The sequence below is a fragment of the Phyllostomus discolor genome, chromosome 4, assembly GCF_004126475.2.
Source record: "Phyllostomus discolor isolate MPI-MPIP mPhyDis1 chromosome 4, mPhyDis1.pri.v3, whole genome shotgun sequence".
Lineage (NCBI taxonomy): Eukaryota > Metazoa > Chordata > Mammalia > Chiroptera > Phyllostomidae > Phyllostomus > Phyllostomus discolor.
This window is the reverse complement of record NC_040906.2, coordinates 157,185,925-157,205,243: the sequence shown is the minus strand read 5'-3', so window position 1 is coordinate 157,205,243 and position 19,319 is coordinate 157,185,925. Positions and strand designations below refer to the sequence as shown.

General features: G+C 36.8%; 1 protein-coding gene across 3 annotated transcripts in view; it reads left to right on the top strand.

Moving 5' to 3' along the window:
- Positions 1 to 19,319, top strand: part of MMS22L (MMS22 like, DNA repair protein) — a 120,560-nt gene that overhangs the window by 82,061 nt on the left and 19,180 nt on the right. For all 3 annotated transcript variants that reach the window (XM_028510228.2, XM_036024499.1, XM_036024500.1), the window contains 6 exons: positions 1,461 to 1,654; positions 6,076 to 6,226; positions 8,066 to 8,217; positions 9,043 to 9,185; positions 12,658 to 12,817; positions 16,732 to 16,901. In XM_028510228.2, the coding sequence (XP_028366029.1) occupies positions 1,461 to 1,654; positions 6,076 to 6,226; positions 8,066 to 8,217; positions 9,043 to 9,185; positions 12,658 to 12,817; positions 16,732 to 16,901 (970 nt within the window). The remainder of the gene's footprint in view (positions 1 to 1,460; positions 1,655 to 6,075; positions 6,227 to 8,065; positions 8,218 to 9,042; positions 9,186 to 12,657; positions 12,818 to 16,731; positions 16,902 to 19,319) is intronic.

Genomic DNA, 19,319 nt, shown 5'->3' with positions numbered 1-19,319 from the left:
GCTATGTCGATGTACACAGTTGAGTTAGTTGCCAAATGGATTTTAGTGGTTTTATATCCATCTTACTCAAAGCTAAAGGACCTGAAATAGTTCTCTAGCTACTAGTTCAAGTAGAAAGCATCTCAGGCTTACACAGAGAACACAGCAGATATTTGGTTAGCTTCTATGAGAACTGCTTGCTATTATATTCTTTCCCCAGGCTTTTGTACACACTTTTTCAGTACTTGAAGTAATTTTAAATATTATTCAAGAATTTCAGAGTAAAGGGTCAGAGAGTCCAAATGTTATATAATTGACTCTTATATTTACGTATGTGTAGTTACGTGAAAAGTCTAAGATGTGGTCTTGCAACCAGTTTGATTTTTTAATGGAATTGCTTTAGGTACACATACTAGTTAGTTCTACGTTTTGTATAGTTATTTCACATGTCCACTTCCCCTAGATAAACTGACTTAAAACATCAGGAATGTTGGAATTAATGTCCTATTTCTTTCTTTTCTCAAAGTGGAATGGAATACTACTACAATCAGGAAGTCTTCTGTAGCTCTATCGGTTATTTTTCACTGCTTTCACTTTAATTGTAGACAGAAAATCTAAGGATGGTATCTATGCATTTGTATGTACTCTCAGTTAATATGGCAGCATTATAAACAGAAACAGGGATAATATCATGGTTGTACATTTACTTTTAGATAATCATATAGTATTAATTGCTGGGCGTGTTGCATAAATGCCTTCTGTGCCAGACCACTATGAAATCTCTTAGCATTTCCTTCTCATATTCCTGTAAAGGTAGACATGTCTAAATTTTCAACTGGAATAAGCAAACAAAAAAGTGAGCAAATGATGAATCAAGATTTGAGACTATTGAATTCATGTTTAGTATTTTATGGAGAATAACTTTTTGTTTGCTGTTGTGTGCTTTGTGGAAATGACTGTGACTCTTTTTTGGACCAAGGAGCTAAAATTGTTTCTGTCACAGTTTTGTGTACTAGTACAAGGCCTGTGTATTTTCTAAACAAGGAAAATGTTTTAATTTAAAATACCAGACATAAGCCAGATACACTTACTTTCCTCTTGGTACATCCATATCCTAAAGAGAAAATGGTTTAAAAAATTGTTTCCACGTCTAGATTGTAAGTAAAAGCACTTGTCATAGTGAGCTGCAAAATGCAGACCTTCGTTCTGAAGCTGCCTGTTTCTCATTTAGATCTGACATATTAAAAAGCACATAATTAATGGTTGACATTAGTAATTAACATTAACTTTATGGTGCTTAATATGCCATCCTTCATCCATCAAATAACCAGGAATACATAATGTCTTAGCATAAAGGCTTTAATTATATAAAATGGTCCTTCAGTTTTCATGTGGTATAAATGTTAAAAGCCAAAAATGTATTTAAAGAAGATTTTTGTTAGCATTTGTTGTGTATTAGCTATGTTTTTACTTCTTTTTAGGAATATGCATCAACAATTGCGTCAGGAACTTGAAATGGAAAACGTGGACCTAGTTGTGCAGTCTTCATTATCGGCTAAAGAGCGCCACCTTGCTGCAGTTGCCAGTGCACTTTGGAGATATTTCTTTTCATTTTTGAAGAGCCAGAGGATGTCACCCACGGTGCCTTTCTCGCAACTTGCGGATGCCGCTGCCGGTCAGCTTTGTAATTTGCTAATTAGTTTCTCATTTTTCAAGCTCTGTCAGTTTTTTCTTCTGTTGGTTGGTAACAAACTCTTATTTTATCACAGTATAATAAATATTTTGACAACTAGAAAGGTGAACAGAATTACATATTTTTAAATTAGGATCCTCTGGCTTGTCTGTTAGTTTTCTCTTAATAAAGATAAAAGTTAAATGATTGCTAAAAATAAAAGATAATTTTCAATCTTAAAAATATTGAATGTACATAAACTTTTCTTATGCATGTAAGATTTGAATAGTAAAGTACCATTTGATTTCTTCTAGTGCAACTTGTTTATTTTCAGATTGTATGTGTAGATATCTCGGTATCAGATGAAGTAACTTGTATAAAGAGCAAAAGAATATAGCAGTAATTTCACTTTAACACCAAGCAGGTGAAATCAGAGTGACATCGAATATATAGAATGTCACTGTTCTGAATTCTACTAAGTTCTATTTAGGTTGTAATTTTTACTTAGTTTGATTATTAGCGTAATGACATTACGCTAGGCATTAAGGCATTAAGGGACTCTGATTCACATGACATTGCAAGCAAGTATTTGAATATATGTGCATATATGCAGTTTTCTGAGAAGAGGTTCTTATCTTTTTCAAGAGACATTTTGCCCAAAATATGTTAACAAGTACTAGAATAGACAGAGATCAATATGGTGACTACAGGTCTTTAAATGCAATTTATATGACGGTATTTAATGTATTGCAATGCTTTAAAAATTCTAAGACCTAAACCAAGGTATTTTTCACCCTGCGTGAATAAGGACAGCTGAGCTAAATGCACCACATAAGTGACTGAATGCTACAAGGGTCCTGAATTCTGGTAGCACTTCCACAATTAAAACATCAACAATGATAGAAAAATTGTGACCGGGCAACTGTTTTTCAACTACTGTAATGTCTATGAAAACAAATATTGATATTCAATCAGCATGATCAAAGCAGTCATTAGTAGTGGCTATGACTCATCTTTCTTCCATTCATCATCCCAGTGAACAAAAGTGCTCTCACATGGTTAGTCTTAGGTGCTGTCCTAGGTACTGAAAGGAAGTGGTATGTAAATAGAAACGAAATGTTTTGCAGGTTTGGAGTATGTTTTAATATTAAGATAGGTTAGGAGAGAAAATTTTTCTGCATTGAAGAAACAGTCAATGACTGCCCACTTTTATGACCAGGAAGAAAAAAGGACTATAACTTTTTTGCTCATGTGTAAGCTACATGTTCTCATAGAGCTTATAGTCTAGTAGGGGTCAGAGAACAATAAATACATAAGTAATGTATAAATTATTATGTGGTATATGTGCTGTTGAGAAAAATAAAACTATAGTAGAGGGGAGGGTTGTGGAAGGCCAGAGGCAGGTTGGAATTTTAAAGAGTAGTCAGGAAGGCCGAGTCAGTACCATCTTAGTGAACCTAGTGGAGGATAGAGACCCATGCTATGCAGAAGTCCTCAGACAGGAGCGTGTCCACTGTGACTGAGGCAGTGTAGGGAAGCCATAAAAGCTGTGTAGCATATGAAAGAGAGAGAGTAGTCAGAGATGTGATTGGGAGTTAACGGAAGCTGGTTTGTGCTCTGCCTTGTGCACAGTTGTAAAGTCTCTCACTTCTACTCTGAGACTGGAAGCTGTTGAAAAGTTATGAGGAGATGAGTGATAGGATCCCTCTGGCTGCTTGGCTGAGAGCAGACTGTAGGAAGGCTAGGGGAGCAGCAGGGAGGCCAGTTAGGGAGTGACTGCAGCACTACAGAGATGAGCAGCTTGGGCTGGGGGGCTAGCAGCGGAGGCGGTGAGAAGTGGTCAGATTTCCAAGTCCCAAGGTAGAGCTGACAGAATTTTCGAAGTGGGTGTGAAATGGTAAGCTAACTAGATAAAAAGAGAGCTTCCTGTTTGCTGAGATGAGGAAGATTGTGGCAGGAGAAGATTTTGTGAAAGAAGACTAGGACTTTGATATTGGACACTACTGAAAACTATTAATGGATATAAATAGTCTTTAAAACTCTGAACTGGATGAGATCACCAATGGAGAAAATATTGGTGAAAAGAGGAGATTGAGGACAAGGCCATAGGATAGCCCATGTCCAGATTTGTAGCGTAAAGAGTAACCAAGAAAGGAAACTACAAAAGGCATGCTGGTGAGGTAAGAGAACACCAAGGAAGTGTGGGGCCCTGGAAATCACATGACAGCATTTCAAGGAAGAAGAAGTCAGCAACAGCGCAGATGCTGTTAATGGGTCAATTGAGATGACACCTGAGAATCGGCCATTGGATTTAACAAGAAGGAGGTCACTGGTGATCTTGAAGAGTGGTTTTGGTGTAATGGTAGAGGCAAAGGCCGGGCTGAGGAGCATGCGAGAGAAAACATGAGAAGAGGAATTGCAGACTGCATATATGGATAAATCTGTTTGAGTAGCACTGTTTGTGAATGGGGAAAATGGGGATAAATGGAGAAAAATGGGGATAATAGCTCGAGGGGGAGTGGAGTCAAAGAGATTTTTTAATAACGTGGGAGAAATTTCAGCATATTTGTAATTCTGACAGGAATGTTCTGGAGTGAGGGAAAATTGATGATGCGACAGTGTCACATGTTTTTCAGTGCCCAGGAGAAACAGGACCCCATAGAGTCCTTGGCCTTAGGTCATTGGTAATAACGGGAAAGAAGGCAGAGTAAATGGGCCCTGGTGGAGGCAGCTGGGTAGATGGGGTGGGAGTTTGTGGCAGTTCTCTCCTAAAGTTACTCAGTTCTCTGTGAAGTAGTAACTAAGGGTATTTGTTGGAAGTGAGGATGGGGAGGAGGTGCTGGCTGATGACAGAGAGTAGAGAAGGTTTGCAGTTATCTTCCAGGAGAAAAAAACTGAATGGACTGGAGAAATGTAGGAATGCGAGCCAGCTCTAAGGGCCACTTAAAGTTTGTAGTCATAAATTTACAGTGAGATTAGTCACCATGGTTGCTCACCAGCCGTTTGCACTGGTGTGGGTACATTTAGGGAGAAAAGCAAGTGTTGGAATTAAACAGATGGTGTTTTTTCCCAGACAAGTACAACCAGTCAAGTGAAAAGCAAGGGAGTTGGTGTTAAACACAAATGAGTGTAATGGAGGGCCATGCAATCAAGCAGCCTACAAAGGGAAAAGAAAGCACAAAGGCAGTGAGGGGCAGGACGAATTTTGTAGGAAAATTGTAGGTTCTGGTGAAATCAAAGAATTGTTGGAGTTGGAGACCTGTAAGAGGACAGTTGGAAAGCTATTGGTGGCAGAAAGCGGTCTTCAAAGTTGAAATTACGGAAAGAGCGTACTTACTGTTAATGCCAAGGTCTTGGCATCACTGTAGGAGTGAAGAGTTGAAGTAGAGTGGAAGATAGATTCGTTAGAGGACAAGATTTCAAGAAAGTCAAAGGCCAGGATATTGGGAGAAAACTCATCAAGGCTTATGACGAATGCTGACAGAGTATGTGAGTGAGCTACAATCTTTGGGGAATGTGAGTGGATGAACTAGGAAGCAGTAGATGAATGGAACAAGGAAAGTGAGTGGATTGTATGATCTGATGACATAAGAACCAAGTCCAGAGGGTTTTGGAAGAAGGAAGGAGAATGGTCTAGAAGCAGCAATGTGAACCAAGGATTAAACTCACCCTGTCTGTAGGAAAAGTTGTATGAGAGATGTGGGAGAATAAACAGCCATCATTTGAGAGAGCTGCATGGAGGCAGTAAGGAATTTATTGACAAACATTAATATAGTACAAATTAAGTTGAGGAATTCCCAGGAAATCACAAAACAAAGTATATTTGTTTAACATGGCTAACTAAGGGATTCTCATTCCTAGGCTTAGTGGGTTCTGAAGGAAGTGGAGTGTCATAGAGACCATGGTTTAAAAGAAGAGAATGTACAGCATCTAAAATAAGGGTGAACTCTTCCTCTGTGGCAGGTGGCAAGTAAATTAGCCTGATTGGAGGAGAGCAGACGCCAGAAATAGTTTTTAGAATGGGCTTGTGAGGGAGGAAGTTGCATTAGAAACATCAGGTTTGGAATTTGCAGTTTGAGGGAGCTGACAGAGATGCCTATCAGTACTGCTGAGAGAAATTGTCCTGGGCTGGTCCTGGGCCGGTCCTTGGAGATCTCCATGGTTGCACAGCAGTTGCTTTAACATGAATTTAGTTTAGCTTTAGTTTTTCTCTGTTTCTAAATGTGACATTTTATTATGTAGGGCTCATTTTTTAATCACTATTGATACAATTTTGGAAGGAGGAAGTTTGTAACAATTTTTCACCCTAAGTTTTTTACCATTGAAAACTTATGTAATTATATCAATCACTATTGATATAATTTTGGGAGTGGAAAAAGTTTTTAACAGTTTTTCATCATAAGTTTTTCTCCTTGTAAATCTAGATTTTACTTTGCTAGCAGTGGACATGCCCAGCACAGCCCCATCAGAGCTTCAGCCGCGGCCAGCGGAAACCATGATACAGCTTTTTGGGTGGGATGACATCACCTGTCCCCAAGTCGTAGCAAGGTATTTAAGTCATCTTCTCCAAAATAGGTAAGTGATTTTATTTCAGGTGTGCACATTAATATAAACCATGGTAGATCAGTATACTAGGAAAGGAAAAATTTTTACAAATAGAAACTGATGTTTACTACATACATTCTCATTTTGGCAGTTTCTAGCTTTTAGATTTATCAGCATTTTGACAGCAGTAGTAGGAAGACCAACTTAAGTTTCATGGCCTGCTATTTTAAAAAAATATTTCTGCTTAAGCCCTTTTTTAAAACTGTTTTTGTAGAACTGCCTTATCGCCGTCCTGAAATGACCTTTCTACACTCACCATTGTGAAAGAAATTATACATTAATAGTGCTGAATGTATAATACACTGGTGTGTTATTAAAGTTTTAGATTTAATGAATAGCTTTATTTTGACAGCTAGATTTTCACGTATTGGACTCTCAACTTGGGCAGTCATTAACCTGACACTTACCACCCCTAACGGTTTCCTTATCTATAAGCACAGCCTGCCACATTACCTGGGAGATCTCAGGAACCACAGTGGGGGAAAAGGTACAATAAATAAAGTTAAAATAGAAATAGCATTATCAGGAAGGATTGAATAAGAATATTAAGATGAGTGAAAAGAATAAATACAGCCACCTAAGAGGCCAGTGCAGTCAGTGCTGAGGTGTTCTCATGAGGAAGTTCATCAGTCATGAGGCCATTTCTCATTGGCTTTCAGTTGCAAAGCAAGGAAGTTCAGCTTCAGTTGGATTACTTTTAGGATCCTTGTATCTCGAGAATTCTGTAATAACAACAAACATTTATTTTTTAAATACTTTTGCTGAAATTATTTTAGTTTTGAAATAAAATTAGCATATTGGTAAAAGTTGAAAAAACTGAAATGCAAAGATAGATGTTAAATATTGGGGGGAAGGTTATATAGGTAGATAATAAATGACCAACCTGAGTTTTTCTATATTGTATATTCTTTTTATGACAACTTGTATTCAAAGTATTTTAAAGCACTGTTTCTAGAATTATGATTTACATGTATTTTTAAAATGTTTGACTTTACATAACAGTTTATAGTTAGCTTAAGCTCACTCTCATTCTTTCTATACCTACTTATACATTGATTAGAAATCCAGTTAGCCAGGCCTTGAGCTTTATAGAAATATATATGTATATTTTTTAAATTTCTGTCAGATCTTATTTTGGAATTCTATAGTAACGACTGCCTGTGTGGTAGGGAGGCAAGAAAGAAGGGACAGGATTGATCAGTACACCCACACAGAAACACGTCTTGTTTTTAACTTTTTTTTTTATGTCTGTGGTCATGAACGCTTCTCTGTTTATTTACTCTGAAGGCTGCTGTTTTTGAGTCTACTTTGCATTTCCTTCATTGTTATCGCACTGAGCTAGTTATAAGCCCCTTCCTTTCTTTCTCCCCATTAACCTTATTCTTCCTTACATCTTTCCCTTGGCATAAACCTGACACATATGCCATTGGCAGAAAAAAGAAAATTAAAAGTTAGAACACTACAAATAAAAACAAGAGTACAAGGTGGGGCAACAGTAGGTGTACAGTTGTGAGTATGTGAAACAGTTTGTTATTATTCATTTAATTACGGTATTATTTTCCATATGAACAAATGTAAACCTACTTTTGTTCCATCCTGTATTTAGCTAAAATATCCTTATAGTGTGTCTCTGTAGTGTTCATTTTCAGCATTGCATGTCTGCATTAGTTGTGTTTGTCTATAAAATAAGGAAGACCAAAAAGTGGGGAATGTCAGAATTTTTTTCTTTATTTATTTCTAAATATCTATACTCAGGGAACTTGTTGGATTTTATTTTTGTTCTTAATATCTATCGACTTATTTTTACAGCATGTTATGTGAAGCACTTTCTTATTCAGGCTGTGTATCTTTTCAAGCCTTAACTATAAGATCATGGATTCGTTGCATTTTGCAAATGTATATAAAAAACCTCAATTTACCTGATGATTTATTAATTGAAATAAATCCTGAACAGACAGTTGGTAAGTATCATGGGTGTTTTGCTTTTTAAATAGCTAAATATATTTAAAATTTCCCTTTTGTTACATAAATTAAAAGAAAAGATAAAAAAATATATTTGTAATTAGCTATAAATATACACAGGAATTCATTTCCTTTTGTAGTCTATTTCTTTTTCTTGATGTTTTCCTGTTTCTATAATGATAAATTCCTCTCATTTAAAGATAAAAGAACTTGTTTCCTTCAAAGCCAGAAAAAAAAACTTGCTCTCAAATGACAACCATCTTTTTACCTTGAAGAAACTGATCACAAAAAAAGTGGAAATATGAAGTAAATAACCAGATATCACACTGTGAAAACCAGAAAAGAAAAATACCCAATATGAATAATTCTCTCCCATTTTATTAGATATTTTGCCTTTCTTTTGCCTTCCTATTAGTTACCTAGTGATACATGTATTTTTTAATATCCTCATACAGTCTGGGTGCCTACAGGGCACGCCTTTTCCACAAGCAGCTCCTTATGGCCATTCCCAAACTGCACACTGGCCAGACTGGACAATGCTCCTTTGATATGTTAGTACATCAGTTAGCTTTACAGGAGTAACCAGGAATAGTGTCTGGAGCAGTGTTGTTCTAACAAGTACATGCTTGTTTTTAAATAGAATCTTTCCTTGGTGAGAGAAACTTAATTCAAAGTTTGTAATTATGTGGAAATTTGAATTTTAAAAGAAAGCACGTCATAAATGAAGAATGCTACATTTCCTGCTCTCTCATTCATATGTCTATATATAAAATACAAGTTGATATAATAAACATTACATGAATATTGTTATTTTATTTTAAAAGAAAAAGAGTACATGGAACAGTTGGCCGAACTGACCAGGTTGCTGTTCAAGCTCTCGGAAATAAAGAGTATCTTCTCAAAGGCTCAAGTTGAATATTTACCCATCCCAGAGGACCCTAAAAAAGCACTTGTTCAATTTCTTGAGGTATTTTTCATTTATTAGTATAATTGTACAGATCCATCACATCATATTTAAAAACTTGAAATGTTCTGGATGTTTTTCTATGAAAGGAGTTCTTTTAAATTGAATCATATTATTGGGTGCCTGCTACTATGAAATTCTGGAAGAGTAAGAATGTGAATCGAAGGTATAGTACAATTCACTCCTAAAGACAGAAGAATTATTTTTAATGAAAAATAAGTGTAAAAAATGCTACATAAAAGCCTTACATTAAAGCTGACGTAAATGGTAAGAATATCTTGTTGAAATAGCCAGATAACAATATTATTCAGGTACTTGGGAACTAAATTTTCTTGTGTATGGTCCATAATATTTCCAACTTAATGTTTATGATCCCATAGTAAACGAGTGTAAGTTTTACAGTAAAAATTTAATCTCTTCAGCATAAACATCAACTACTCATATGATAGTGTGATTAGAACTTTAAAATGCAATTCGTTTGTTTGGTCCCCATCATAAATAGTTGTGTCACAGAAGGACCTCGGTTCTTGTTGCCAACGCAGTCAAGAATTATAGGTCAGTGAGCCTATTAGTGTGCAAGCAAAGTTTATTAATGCTAAGTTCTAATAGGAAAGCAAAAGTGACAGTGGCCAGAGGCCCGCTGGCTAAGGGTCCCCTGTGTGGCAAGAGAGCAAGTCCTTTGTTGTGAGGACTAATATAGTTGATGGAGTGGGGGTGAGGAAGTTACACAATGATTGATGCGTAAATGTGGTGCCAGCTTTCCGGGAGAAACGTGACTACCCAAATGAAGGTTTGCATGGGGGTCTGTTAGCCCAAATCCTTATCTTGCTCCAGACTCAATTTGTTCATTTTGCATACGTGACCAGGGGCAGGCAGTTAACCAGAGTTGTTTTATGGGTTCTTCTTTGAGCACTATAGACCCTTCCCCTTCTCCCCTCCAGGCCTTGGGATGAATATATAGTCTCGAGTTTTTCCTTTTTCCAGCCAGTGGAGGTGACGCACACAGACTTCCAAGGGCTCCCCCAAATCCCCCATCCTGCCCCACCCCACACTATCATAGTTTACTTGTGTTTTTGGAATACCTGACAGCCTTAACAAACCGGGCTCAGGATTGCTGGGTTAGCAAATGAGCTTTAACTTTTAGCCTCCTGTTTTAAGTTCTTTGTTAGATTGCAGTGGTCAGGGCCCCTGCCTTTATTTCCTCTCTGGTCACTCATTCTACTGTTAACAGCCCCATTCAACATTTTCAATTATTGATATTGTAGGAACTTATTTTATGTGGTAGTCTTTGCTTTACAGCCTAGTTGAGGTTATTAACATGTTTGGATTTGCGTTTTTCTAAGCTATTCACAGTAAAAGTCGGTTTATTTTCCCACAGAGTGGTTGGTATTAACTGCAGTGAAAATAATTACAACCTATACGCTCTTTTCATAAATGTGAAACCTTCCATTGGTTTCCATTCAGTTAAAGTACAGTTGTACAATTACAGTTGTTATATAAGTCCTATAAATATTTAGTAATAGTACATGCAGATATAAAATACACATTTTTGTTGAGTCTTTTATTTAGTTCTTGATTGGCTCTCAACCTGTAATTAATTGAACACCTATGCTAGGAACTGACCTGGACCAGAAAGGGAGGTAGAAGCATGAATTCCACTGATCATTTTGTTTTTGTTGTTGTTTTATTTTTGTTTTATTTTTTTATTGTTGTTCAAGTACAGTCGTCTTAATTTTCTCTCCACCATTCCCCTTGCCCCCCGATCCCCGCCTCCCACCCTCTATCCTACCTTCCTTTGACCTTGTTCATGGGTCCTTTATACATATTCCTTGATGACCCTCTCCCCTTTTTCCCAGTTATCCCCTTTCACCTCCCCTCTGGTCACTGTCAGTTTGTTCTTTATTTCAGTGTCTCTGGTTCTATTTTGCTTGCTTGTTTGTTTTGTTGATTAGGTTTCACTTATAGGTGAGATCATATGGTATTTCTCTTTCACCACCTGGCTTATTTCACTTAGCATAATGCTTTGAAAAGCTCTTTTAATTTAATCCAGACCATATTAATTATTCTTTCATCAACCAGTAAATAATAGTTGTGTACTAAATGCTAGGGAGTTTTATGCTAGAATTTCTTAGGAATTTGAAAAATAAAAAGGAGTAGTCCTTGATCTTAAAGAACTCTTACTTTTCTGAGAATACAGAATATACACAAAGGTTAAAAATAATGTAAGACAGCACATGCTAAGTGCCAGTTAGTTGATAGATCGATCGGTAGATTAAGAACTCAGAGAATCTTGGTATAAGAAGTTTGAATTTTACCCTGTGAACAGTGTGAAGACCTTATAAATTTTAAGTAAGTCTGATTTGATTAAGTGACTTTTCAAGAATTAAAAATTCTTGAAAATTAACTACAATAGAACCGATTAAAGGAGCATCTGAAAGCTCTTTGACTGTCACCATCTGTCCCTCCAGCTCTGTGAGGGACATCATCATGACCTTTTCCTTCCTTTTCTCCAAGTGCAGCGTCCTCCCAGGGTCTCACTTCATTCCCTGTCCCCCTGAACTATATACCCTTCGGGGCCTCACTTCATCCGCCCTACCAGCACCCTCACAGTCTTCCTTCCTTGGTCCTTCGGTCACGCCTGCAAGCCCTCAGCCTTGGTTTGATGCAACCACTTCCTTTCTGTTCTTTGTCTTATCTGCTGAGAACTGCAGTACAAAAATCATGTAACATATATACTGGGACCATTGTGTCCAATATATAGGTCATTGAAATCTACCATAAGTTCCTGATAATGGCTTGAAAACTTCAGTACTCTTCTAAAACCTTCTAACCCTCCTGTAGCCAGCCTTCTCTTGATTCTTTGCACAACTTCTCACCTCTTGCTTGTTTTCACCCTTCCTCAACTTATTCTTTCATTTATTTCCCTTCCTCTTCTTCCCTCTTCCCTGTTCTCCTTACTGCCTCATCTACATTCCACTCCACCTCCTCTTAGTTTTCTGTCTCTAGTCTTTGTGCCTCATCTTATTTCCTTCTGAGAAAGCTGCGCTGGCATCTAATGGCTCATAAAGACAATTCTGGGGGGAAAATCACTTCATATCTCAAACCTTGAACTTTATAGAAGTCTTAATGTAGGAATTTGGGGATTTTGAATTCCCAATTTTATACTAGGATGTTTAGAAGTCTCCATGTGGTTTGGTGGTTATAAGATTCTTTTACTTCTTTTTACTAATATTTTACTGAGTCAGATCTTATATGAATCATTATTGATAAATTGTTTTTATAATTCTTATTTTAACCTTTATTTTAATTATAAAAAAAGACAATTCTTTGTTGTTGCATTCTAGTTGCTGTGACTGTTTATTGGAAAGTTAAGGATGAAGGCAGAAATGTAAAGTGTGTATGTGTAGAAAGAAATTATCTTTATCTGTATTATATAAAACTTGGAAACCTAAATCATGTTTTTCCTTATTTATAGGCTGTTGGTAAAACTTACGAGAATCTACAGGAACTTTCTGATAAATCTGCCATGGTTACAAAGTCCTTAGAATACCTTGGAGAAATATTAAAATATATAAAACCTTATTTGGGAAAAAATGTTTCCAGTGCGGGGCTGCAGCTGACGTATAGGATGATGGGTACGTACTCCTGACATTGTTAAAACTTGGTGAGGCTGAGTCTGCAGTCTCATGATGGGTGGGAATGCAGTAATACACCAGCAGAAGCACGGTTCTCCAGACAGTCATAAGAATAATCTGAAAGACAGTGATTTAGCTTAAAAATAATTCATGTTGGCTTTCAGGTGTATCTCTGTCTCACCCCACCTCCCTTCAGAACCTCTCTTGTTGTGCTTGTGGTAATAGTAAAATTAATTATGATCCTTATAGAAAATATGCCAACATCAGTTTGCTATCAGTAGTCTGCTGTGAATCACTCACATTGTGAATACTTGGATAGTTAAAAATGGACATTCCTTTTAATACTTATCTGTGTTTTGTTAGAATCTGAAATGTCAGAAAACCACGGCTTCTTTCTATTTTTATAGTTTGCTGTGTATGGAGGAGGTCAGGAGAGAATTTATTACAGCACTAAAGATATTTATGCTTCACATTTTGTTTCTCACAATACTCTATTTTCTTCCAAAAAGAAACCTTTTTCTGTGCCTGTTCTGTAACAGCAGAGTTCATCTTTAGGAAGTCACTAATTTGAATACCTTTGTTCACTAAAATCATCTTGCTAACCAAAAATAGGAACTGGATAAAGGGAAACGAGACGGGGTTCCTTAGAAGTTTTTATACAGAATTTAAGGTTTTTAAAAAATTTCTCTATGGCCAAAATCTTAAATCTCTCTACTTTGATCTTATAAACATATGCATAAACCTGACTTCGGCTGTCTGAGACCTTTTATCTTTGTTGTCAAAGATGAAGGAGAATTTGAAAATGTGTAGATGTGGATGATTCAGAATGCAGTGAAAGCTGTAGTGGCAATTCAGTCTTAATTTCAGAGAAAAATATCAGTGAAAACTTATCATAAATTTACCACAGAAAAATGTAGATAAATAAGTATTTCAGTATTGACACTTAAAATTTATAAGTCTGCCAAGCTCAGTGTATGATTCCAGGGTATGTCTTTACAGAATGTATGGTAGTCTTATCAGGAACTACAAAATCAGTTTTGGATTGGTGATAGATATGTGGATCCACGGCAAAAGCCTCCTTATGAAGAACTGAGGGCCCTGTTTGTTTTGTTACATGAGTGTTTTTTATTTATTGGCAAGTAGACCTGTATTCTTTCCTTTTGTCTAGATCTCAGGCTGGGAATACAGTATACTGCCACAGTGTCACCCATTTAATTTGTCAGATGTTAGGAACAGATAACTTATTGTCTTCTACACATAAAGTGTTTAGAACAAAATGAAGAAAGAGCAAGTATAAACTTGAGAGTTCAAACCTGTTTGAAGCATGCAGGGTTGGGATATCATATCCCCTTCAAAGAAAGAGAGTTCCTCACTGGGCACCCACTACTGTTCACTTGCAAGGTGCAAAATTTGATGAAATCACACTTCAGATTAAGGCATCTGAGAAAGCAGGAGAGAGCTGTCAGTGATTTCTTCCACTTTCCTCCTCTTTATATCTCTCTTCTTTTTTTTGTTTTTGTTTTGCTCATTCGTTATATTTTTTACATTTCTGTTTGCATGCCTTTCCTTTTGATCATCCTTCTCTAGCTGCAGTCCTTCTTCCCCTTTGGACTTTGTAACCGAAATTCTACCCCTGACCCTTTGGTGCCCTGGACAGGTGTCCCACCTTTCCCGCACTCCCCGTGGACTTGATCTCCCTGCTTGTGTTTCATCTGTCCTTCTCTTTCGATGTTTTTCATAGCTTGTCATTTATTATAATTATTTGTGTACTTAGCACACCCCTACTAAATTTTAAACTTACTCATAGTGTCGGCTCATATTTTTTAAACTTTTTATTCCCATCATCATGTTGTATTTTGAACAATAAGGACATTTTCTCTCTCTCTGTCTTCTCTGTGTGTGTGTGTGAGTATGTATGTGTCAGGCAGTGGATTGGGAACTGGGGACCCATCCATTAAAGAACTTCTCCAATGTAGGGGATGGCATATTTCTGGAACTCAGTCATTTTATGAACCTAGCATGTAGTGTATTTTTTAGTGTTCCTAAATGAGCAAAGTTATTTTCTAACTATAAATACCTTGTAAAAATATATTTTATAATGATCCCATTTCACTTTTTTAAAGGCATAATACATGCATACAGTAGAAAATAAGAAAATTCCCAAAAGCTCTTATAGTGCAGCTCTCTTTCAATTGTGGGAATGTGTTCCCCAAAACCTTTCTATATAATATTTTCAGCTTCATCAGTAAATAAGCAGTATTTTTGTAGCCACAAAAATGACTTGTTCTTTTTTTTTACAAAGCCATGCTGTGTATTTATACTTTCCTCAAGTTCTTTTACTGCAGAAATTTTTTTCTCTACATTTTTAGTACCAAACACTGAAATGTACTTTTCTGGAACTTAAAAAAAAGTAGGAATCTGTTATAGCAGTCAAACAAATGTATCACCTCTGTCTTCAGTGAACTCATAAAAGTTAAGATCTTAAGCAGAGCATTTTAACCATGGCAGAAGATGAAATACAAGGGTCGATGATGCATTTTCGGTTGGAAGGTCCTTGCTCTGTATAAGTTAATACCTGGGTGACACCTTAGAGTGCTATGAATCATTTGAAATGTCGGTGATGATGGCAGTTCCTCTTATGGGTGTATTAATGTTCGTTAGAATATGAGTTCTTCTTACATTGCTGTCACTCTCAAGTTTTCCACCTACTGGAAAAATGAGGAGCAAGCCAGCATTATTTAAAATATTGCTAAGTGAGCATTGTGTTTCTTTATGATTGATTATTGTATTTCCTTTTACAACAAAAGATTAATGTTGCTGTTTGTTGTTCTTAGAAGTGATTATTGGTTAGGTTTTTTTTTTTTACGTCATTATACTCTGCTATAAGCATATTTTTGTGTTCCTTCAGAACTTGAATTTTAAACTTTTTTATGAAAATGACTTTGAATTTTATCACCTCTTTTGCTTTCTAAGATAAGATAAAATATAACAGTTTATCCACTACATTTACCACTCTGCTCTTTGGGCAAGCACTTAATGCTCTCCTTTTAAATTTGTGTCGTCCTTCCCCTGCCAGTAAAGGAGACCTCAGTGGCAGTAATACACTCTAATGGCAATTATAAATCTGCTTTTAATTATTAAACAAAGGGTGCTCGTTTGTTAAGCTTTACTATCCTCAAATGTAGTGATCGACAGGCTCCCGTCATAGAGTAAAGACATCTGCTTCTCTTCTTTCAGAATTAAAATTTAAACTTACTACTTGTTTATATTAAACAATTGAAAGTTATAGAAACTGAAGTTCAAGGAGGTTAAGTGGTTGCTTCAGGGGTGTTACAACTGATCCTTTTTTCCTATTTTAACAATTTAATTTAGTAATATTTCTCCTTGTTGCAAACTGGGTTGAGACAGCATATAAAATTGTATGTAAGATAAAAATTAAAAGAAGGATATCAAAAAATGTGGAGTAGCATGATGAAGCCCAGTGAAAAGTGTACACATAAAAACATAGCATGTGATTTTACTGTGTTCTTAAAGTTAGATTCTATTTGCCTCTGAGTTTCCTAGAAGCCAAAAGAAAGAGAGATCTTATTAATTGCAACACTCAACTTATGTATACACGTAATGTGAAACCAAATCACATTGTACTTAGGAATGTGTATGTTTTAAGTATCAGCCTCTCAGGAAGTGTATGTTTTTCTTGGCCCAGAATTCTGAGAGAAATTTGTCTTTTTAGTATATCACTTGATGTACTAAATACATCACTTGACAAGGTTTTTTGATTCATAATAAATGTTCCTTCTTAGTGCCTACTTGAACTTGTTCCTATGTGCTTTAATTATAAATTTTTTAGTAGAATGACAAAATTTTCTACTTAAAAGATAATCGTAACTGCTGTGACTGCTTTTCTCTGTTAGGAATCCTTGTTAAATCCTGGGCACAGATCTTCGCCACCTCTAAAGCCCAGAAGTTGCTGTTCCGGATCATAGATTGCCTACTGCTGCCCCATGCGGTATTACAGCGAGAGACGGAGCTGCCTATGCCCAGGCTGGCTGCAATTCAGAGGAACCTTCCTTTGTATCTCCAGGTATAGTATGTGTGGCTACTTAAAAGTTAAAAAAAAATTTTTTTGAAATGTTGCCTTAAAACAGGTCACTAACTATAGATTTAAAAACCATGCATTGTCATCTCAGTGTATGTGGTACATGTGGTACTTCCATTTAGCATGTTTTTAAATCCTTTTATGCCTCTGAAAACAAATGTGGAAAAGACAAAGTCTGTACCCTCAAGAAGTTGGAAGCTGATAGAGGAGGCTGACTAGCATAGACACTTAGAGCAATGTGCTCAATGTATCTCTTAGGGCCTCATCTGTCTGTCGCCCAGATTGGGATGAGGAGATGTGAGAGAGGACACTGTACAGGACACTATGTGTCAAAGAGCAGAGTGGGTAGGAGTTGAAGTTCTGTTCCTGTCAGAGGGAATGGCACGTGAAGGGCATGATTTTTGTGAGAAATATGACCTACTGGGGGGAAAAGCAATTCAGTTGTGGCTGGAGATTCATACAGGAGGAGCCACATCCTCGGGGGCTTTGCGTGCCATGCAGTTCGGACTGGTTCTTTTCCATGGGGACTCCTGATGGGCTTTGAGTGGGGAGGTGGGAGTGACACATACTTTCACTTTAGAGAGGTGATTCTGGTGACAGTAGCCAACATAGTGGGTGTGGAGCTCAGCTTGGAGACTTGGAAGGCAGTAACTAGTTCATTATCTGAAGGTTTTGAACTAAGGCAGTGGGTGTAGAGCTCACAGTAAACTTCAGAAACATTTAGGAGCTCCAGGCAGAAAGACTTGCTGAGTGTTGCGGAGCAACAGAAAAAAACAATACTTTTTAGATTCCAGGGTGGCTGCTTATGTAGGTAGTAGTGCTACTAACTGAAATGAGGTATTCTGGACATGAAGGGATGAAGGTAAGACTTTCTAAACAGCTGTAGTTTGAGGTGCTGGGAATATCTAGCTAATGATGTTCATTAGGCACTTGGAAACATCGATCTGCCATTTAGGAGAAAGGAGGTGTACTCTTTAATTCATTAGTGTCTGATAATAAAGATAAGAGCTCCTTATTTAGGCTCCAGCAAGGGAAGCTGAGGAAGAAGGGGACGTGGACTTCAATTAGGTAATAAGCAGTCTCTTCCACAGATGGTTCTTTTCAACAGATTTTTACAATTTCTAATTCATTTGAAGTTTGTTCTTTAATTTTGTATTCATAGTAGCATTTAAAGCAAAGTTGAGTGTCCGCTAGCAAGTTGAAAAAGCACTGGGGACTCCCGGGGGGCTGGGTGTGGGGGAGTTGGGGGCAAGCAGGGGGTCTTCCAGTGCCTGCTCCGGAGCCCTCCTAAACCAGATGTGTACATTTGATAAGAAGTCATATAAGTTTCCAGAATTGTAAATTGAAAAATTTGGTGAATTATCCATTTGACAGAATTGACTTGGTGCTGTATCTTTAATTTCTTAAAGGTACCAGCTCTCCTCTTCTGAATTTTCAAAATGTATCCGTTTATTGCTTCATCTTCTGATTTAATGCGCTTTTCCTTAAACAAAGCACTAAAGAAAGGAGGTAGTGGGTGTTCATTATTTTTTAATTGTTTGTTTAATTGCTAGTGTTTTAACAGCACTACGCTAATTTTTATTACAAATAACCTTTCAAAATTTCTTATTGGGCAAATATTTATAGCTAAAATGTAGGCATAAACATTTCTAGGGGGAGGAGGGAGAATGAGGGAATGGTACAGAGAATAAGGAGCATAATTGGTAGGTACAAAATAGACAGGGGGAGGTTTAGAATAGTATAGGGAAGGGAGAAGCCAAGGAACTTATATGTATGACTCATGGACATGAACTACAGGGGGTATTACTAGAGGGAGGGAGGGGTAAAGGGGAGACAAAAATGGGACAACTGTAATAGCATAATCAATAAAATAAACATAAAAAATAATCGAATGTATATATTTCCCATTCAAATCAATAGACTTTAAAATAAAAAGACAAAATGTAGATATGAACATTTCTAATTCTTTCTCTGGGAAAACACATTGTGAAGGACAAAGCACCAAATGATAAGGGAACATTTAGATCGTAATTTGTTGTAGTGTTGGTGATTACAGTTAGTAATAAGTAATATTGGCAGGAAAAAATTTCTGTTTCTTGTGGTTTTGGTTTGTTTGTAGCTGTCAAATACTGGATTCCACATGGAAGTATGTTGTTAATGTCTGTGCAAAGGGCAGGAATTAAATCAACAGAACTGCAACACGACATTGTGAGTTCAGCGTGACCTTGATCAAGCTCCTAACTCTCCTAAACTGCAGTGTCCTCAGTTGTAAAATTGGAGCTATGGTAACACTAACTCGGTGGTTTTTTGATTGATTTAAATGAAATAATGTATATAAACTATGTGGCACAGTGCCTGACAAATGAAAACCTTAAAAATAAATTGTCATTATTCTGAGTCATA